Source organism: Galeopterus variegatus, unplaced genomic scaffold (genome assembly GCF_000696425.1).
Source record: "Galeopterus variegatus unplaced genomic scaffold, G_variegatus-3.0.2 Scaffold14219, whole genome shotgun sequence".
NCBI classification, from domain to species: domain Eukaryota; kingdom Metazoa; phylum Chordata; class Mammalia; order Dermoptera; family Cynocephalidae; genus Galeopterus; species Galeopterus variegatus.
Genome location: NW_007740330.1, coordinates 15,268 through 21,828, shown reverse-complemented (window position 1 = coordinate 21,828; position 6,561 = coordinate 15,268). Strand labels below are relative to the sequence as shown.

The window sequence follows — 6,561 nt, the reverse complement described above, 5'->3', positions numbered from 1 at the left end:
AAATAGGCACTAATACCATAATGGCAGGGGACCTGAACACCCCACTGTCAATACTGGACAAATCATCTAAGCAAGGAATCAGCAAAGAAACACAAGATCTAAACAACAATCTAGACCAACTGGACATGACAGATATCTACAGAACATTCCATTCAAGAACCTCAGAATATTCATTCTTCTCATCAGCACATTGATCACTCTCTGGGATAGATCACATGTTAGGTCCCAAATCAAGTCTCAACAAATTCAAAAAAATTGGAATTATCCCATGTATTTTTTCAGACCACAATGGATTAAAATTAGAAATCAATAACAAACAAAATTCTGGAAACTATACAAACACATGGAAATTAAACAGCATTCTACTTAATGACTTATGGGTCCAAAAGAAATCAAACAGGAAATCAAAAAATTTCCTGAAACTAATGAAAACAATGATACATCATAGCAAATCCTGTGGGATACTGCAAAAGCAGTACTAAGGGGGAAATTTATCACATTAAATGCTTACTTCAGAAGAATGGAAAGATGGCAAGTGAACAACCTAATACTTCACTAGAAAAACAAGAACAATCCAAACCCAAAGTTAGCAGATGGAAAGAAATCATTAAGATCAGAGCAGAACTTAAGGTAGTTGAAACCCAAAAAATGACACAAAAAATTAATCAATCAAAAAGTTGGTTTTTTGAAAAGATAAATAAAATTGACAAACCATTAGCACAGCTAACTAAAAAAAGAAGAGAAATGACCCAAATAACAAAAGTTAGAAATGAAAAAGGTGATAGTACAACTGATACCTCTGAAATACAAGGAATCATTCGAGACTACTATAAACAACTAAATACCAAGAAATTTGAAAATCTGAAAGAAATGGATAAATTTCTGGACACACATAAGCTACCAAAACTGAGTCAAGGAGATGTAGAAAATCTGAACAGATCAATAACAATAAAGGAGATTGAAGCTGTTATCAGAAGGCTCCCAACAAAGAAAAGCCAAGGAGCAGATGGATTCACAGCAGAATTTTACCAAATATTCAATGAGGAATTGACACAAATTCTTTACAAACTATTCCAAAAGTTTGAAACAGAGGCAAATCTCCCAAACTCATTTTATGAAGCAAACATCATCCTGATACTACAACCAGGTAAAGATACAACTAAAAAAGAAAACTACAGGCCGATATCCTTGATGAATATAGATACAAAAATCCTCAATAAAATACTAGCTAACAGAATACAGTAATACATCCATAAAATTATTCACCACAGTCAAGTGTGATTCATACCAAGGATGCAGGGTTGGTTCAACATATGCAAATCAATAAATGTGATACACCATATTAATAAAATCAAAAGCAAGGGCCATATGGTCATCTCTATATATGCTGAAAAAGCATTTGATAAATTCAACATTCATTCATGACAAAGACCCTCTATAAGTTAGGTACAGGTGGAAATTATCTCAATATAGTTAAAGCAGTATATAATAAACCCACTGCCAATAATATCCTGAATGGGGAAAAGATGAAAGCTTTTCTTTAAGAACAGGAACTAGACAAGGATGCCCACTCTCACCACTCCTATTTAACATAGTGTTGGAAGTATTAGCCACAGCAATCAGAGAAGAGAAGGAAATAAAGGGCATCCAGATTGGAAAAGATGAAGTCAAGCTATCCCTGTTTGCAGATGACATGATCCTGTACATCGAACAGCCTAAAGCCTCTCCAAAAAACTCTTGGAGTTGATAAATGATTTCAGTGCAGTAGCAGGATACAAAATCAACAGACAAAAATCAGTAGCATTTCTATTCTCCAATAGTGAGCATGCAGAAAGGGAAATCAAGAAAGCTTGCCAGGCCCACTGATCGGTGGAATAGAATAGAAATCAACCCACACACCTACAGCCATCTGATCTTTGACAAAGGCACCAAGCCTATACACTGGGGAAGAGACTGCCTCTTCAGGAAATCGGGCTGGAATACCTGGATATCAATATGCAGGAGAGGGCCGGTCCCATGGCTTATTCTGGGACATATGGCGCTGGGAGCGCCGAAGCTGCAGATTCAGGTCCTGTATAGGGATGGCCAGTGTGCTCACTGGCTGAGCATAGTGTGGATCACACCATGCCAAGGGTTGTGATCCCCTTGCTGCCAAAAAAAAAAGAAAAAAAAATATGCAGGAGAATGAAACTAGAGCCATACCTTTCACCATATACTAAAGTCAATTCAAAATGGATTAAAGAATTAAGTATACACCGTGAAACAATAAAATCTCTTCAAGAAAACATAGGAGAAATACTTCAGGAAGTAGGAATGGACACATACTTCATGAATACAACCCCTAAAGCACGGGCAACCCGAGGAAAAATAAACATGGGATTATATCAAACTAAAAAGCTTCTGCACAGCAAAAGAAACAATTAACAGAGTTAAAAGACAGCCAGCAGAATGGGAGAAAATTTTTGCACAATATACATCTGACAAAGGGTTAATATCCAGAATATACAAGGAACTGAAACAACTTTACAAGAAAAAAACAAGTAACGCAATTAAAAAGTGGGAAAAGAGCTAAGTAGGCATTTCTCAAAGCAAGATATATGAATGGCCAACAGATGTGAGAAAATGCTCAACATCACTCAGCATTCGGGAAATGCAAATCAAAACCACACTGAGATACCATTTCACCCAGTTAAGATGGCTAATATCCAAAAGACGCTGAACGATAAATACTGGTGAGGTTGCAGAGCAAAAGGAACTCTCATACATTGTTGGTGGGAGTGCAAAATGGTGCCGCCTCTATGGAAGATGGTATGGAGGTTCCTCAAGCAATTGCAGATAGATCTACCATATGACCCAGCTATCCCACTGCTGGGAATATACCCAGAGGACAGGAAATCAACAAGTCAAAGGTATACCTGTTCCCCAGTGTTTATTGCAGCACTCTTTACAATAGCCAAGAGTTGGAACCAGCCCAAATGTCCATCATCAGATGAGTAGATACAGAAAATGTGGTATATTTACACAATGGAATACTACTCAGCTATAAAAAAAGGATGAAATACTGCCATTTGCAGCAACATGGATGGACTTAGAATTATATTAAGTGAAACAAGTCAGGCACAGACAGAGAAATATCACATGTTCTCACTTACTTGTGGGAGCTAAAAATAAATAAATAAATACATAAAAAATACGGGGGGCGGGGGGCAGGGAGGGAAGAAGACACAGCAATTACAATTCCTTCAAGTTGATACGAGAAGTGAACCGAAAGGACGTTGTTGGGAGGGAGGCGGGAGGGAGGTTTTGGTAATGGGCCACAATAATCAAACACAGTGTATATTGACAAAATAAAAGAAAATTTGGAAGAAAAAAACCCGCAATGAGATATATATGTATCATATGCTAAGAAACATTACCTTTTTCCCTTTAAAAAAATAAAATTAATAAATGTTGGCTGTTAGTCTTATTGTTATTTCATTAAAAATAGTATATCTTATCTCTGCCTGCTTTTAATTTTTTTTCTTTGGTTTTATCCATTTTACTCAGATATATAAAGTGCTTAGGTATCTTTTGTTTTATCTTGCTGTTTACAGGAAAAATTGTTGAAATAATTTGAGACCGAGAGAGATGATATATTCCAGACTGGATTTGTGTTTGTTTCTGACCAGGAGGGAGGAACACGAGCAATCTCAGATCACTTTAATTTAGTTATCTGGACTGGCAGATGGGAACTGAGCTTCAGTCATTGTGAGGGCCAGTCTAATGTTGTTTTGTTGGTTTACCTTTACTCCTTTGTGGTCTCATCGCAAAGCATGGATGTTTTACTGTGGTGGTGTACACACATGCCACTCTACCCTCCTCGCCCCCCAACCTCAGTCATTGGCAGACTTTAAACTCAAGTTTTACACCCTTATTGCCACAAAAAACAGCTTTTCTTAGCCTCTTCTTGAAGCAGCAGATCCCCCCAGGGAAAAGCATCCCAATATTAGGTTTACCCCTCTGGGATACTTTCGTCTCTTAGATATTGGCCCCATAAGTTTGCACTGCATTTTTAGCTCTTCAGTACTCTGAAAGAGATGTTTTGAATATGCTGTTCACTTCTAATTACTCTCAGAAAGAGCTTGGTTTGGATTACCTAGTCTGTTATTACTGGAGGTTGCTATTACTGGAGACAGAAGTTTTAACATGCATTTTTTGTTAAATAGTTCTTTCTTTGCTGTTGGGCCCATTTCAGTCTTTTACTCATGGTTCTTATTTATGTCTTGCTTATAAATATTTCTAATAATTGAATGAAGTTGCCAAGATTTATACTTGTAGTCAATCACAATGACTCAGTGGCATTTCAGTCTCAATATCTTCATATTTTGGTTTTAAGTTATTCTCCCAGTTTTAGCATCTCTTTAGTTTCTAAAGGTTTTTTTTTTAAACGAATGACAATCAGATTTTGTGAATAACATGATACTATGTAATTAAAGTTGGTAACAACTGTCTTTTTCATGGGGATGTTTAACTGGTGTATCATTAATTTCTCGTTGCTGTTAAACCTTACATAGTACTTATAAATAAAGATTAATATGTACATGTCCATAGAACTGGGGTAAATTTATCTGATGTAAATTTTCTCATTTCTAGGACACTTTCTTCATGAAAAACAAACTCCAAGGATACAAAGACAAGCTGCCTGGTAGTGGTGATTCTGTGCTGAGTATAAGCACCATTGCTTCAGCCATTGCGGATGCCTCAGTTAGTGCTGATCCTTCTCAGCTTGCTGCCATGATCAAGGCACTTTCAAATAAAACCAGAGATAAGGCTTTTCCGGAAGATGATAAACAGAAGGACTGTTCTAATGTGTCTCATTTCTTACCTAATGATTTAGAAAAAAGTAATGGATCCAGTGCGTTTGATATGGAGAAATACCTTAAAAAAACAGAAGTTAGTAGATGTGAAGGTGGATTGGAAAACTTTTCAAGATGTAGTATGTCTGATATTTTGGATTCATCTTTGCCAAAAGAACAAATTAAAGACATCCATACAATGGACTTAGGTGCTACTGATGTAAGTGTAAGGGAACCAAAAGAAAACATAGCAGCTATTTTTTGTGGTGAAAATGGAGAGAGTGAGAACCAGGAATCGTTTAGAACTGTAAACTCTTCAAGTTCAGTGCTTACAAATATGAGAGACAATGAGAGTGCAGCAGTTGATTTGAAAACAAATTCCATTGACAACAAATTACCAGATATTGGTAACAGTGAAAAAGCTACCTCACTTTCCACTGCCACAGCTAATACGTATTCATCAGTAAGGAACCCCAGAACAACATCCCTTTGGCTGTCAGAAGAGTGTGAAGAAATACAAGATGATAGAGAGAATCAGAACAGAAATGAGTATGTTAGTGAAACAAGCGACACTGAAAAGCATGTGACTTTTGAAAAACATTGTGTAGTCTCACCTAAAAATACTGGTAAGTGTCTGAGTAATTGATCACATTCACAAAATTATGCAGAACTTTTTTCTGTTCTCATTAGAAAATACACCTTTCTGATAGATATGAAAAATGCCTCTGCTGAGCATGGTGGACATGGCAAAGAGGAGGACCATGAAAGATTTAGACCTTCCACTTCACCACTTAGTCACTCTTCTCCCAGTGACATTTCTGGAACAAGTTTATCAGGGTAGGTACTTACCTTTTTTTTAAACAACAAAGATGTGCTCAGTATAGGAAAATTGGAAAAAGTGTAAAGAAGGAAAATTACTCATCTTTAGGTTCATCTCTCAAAGGTAACCATTGTAAATATTTTGTGAATTTCTTTCCAGCATTTTTTTTGCACTGTGCTTTTTTCACTTATTGTAATATAATCATTCTATCTATTTGAAAGAAAATTAGTGATGTTAGAGACTCCATAATAGGTCTGTCGTGGTTTATTTAATACTTCTGGTGAATACATACTTGCTTATCTTATTATGTTTGGCTATATTGATGATATTGAGATGAATAACCATGCAGATTTAAATTTTAATGCTTTCTTTTATGGCTTTATAAGAGATTTTGTTTATATGTTTCCCTTTTGAAAGGTTCTAATAATTGGCAAATTTTGCCTAAGAAATGAAATTATCAAAACTGTTAAATATAGTTTTATTTCATTTCAAAATATTGGATTGCAAAGTTATCTGTTAACTCTTTACCAAGCTGCCATTGACATTTTGCATCTTCACCTGAAATGTGATACAGGTCAGCTGGAGCTATACATCAGTGGAGAGCTTAGTTCTTTTGTGTTTAAATGACCCCTTGTGGATGCCTCATTTTGAAATACTTTTTCATGTATACAGCCACTTCTTCTTTAACAGTTAAATTCATATTTTGAAAGACATTAGAAGTCACCCAGCCAAAGTAAATTTGAAGGTCATCTGGCTGTGACATGTTGTGGTGTGTTTAAAATCTTTGGCTTTTCTTTTCTTTTTTTTTTTTTTCTTTTTATCTTTTTTACTGACTGGTAACGGGATCGCAACCCTCGGTGTTGTGCCCGTACCGGGGACCGGCAATGGGATCGCAACCCTCGGTGT

General features: G+C 36.2%; 1 protein-coding gene across 1 annotated transcript in view; it reads left to right on the top strand.

Annotated features, from left to right (window-relative positions):
* Positions 1 to 6,561, top strand: part of LOC103581904 (centrosomal protein of 192 kDa-like) — a gene marked incomplete at its 5' end in the record, with an annotated part of 28,573 nt that overhangs the window by 8,653 nt on the left and 13,359 nt on the right. Inside the window, 2 exons of the mRNA XM_008563620.1 lie at positions 4,633 to 5,461; positions 5,546 to 5,672. Of these exons, the coding sequence (XP_008561842.1) occupies positions 4,633 to 5,461; positions 5,546 to 5,672 (956 nt within the window). The remainder of the gene's footprint in view (positions 1 to 4,632; positions 5,462 to 5,545; positions 5,673 to 6,561) is intronic.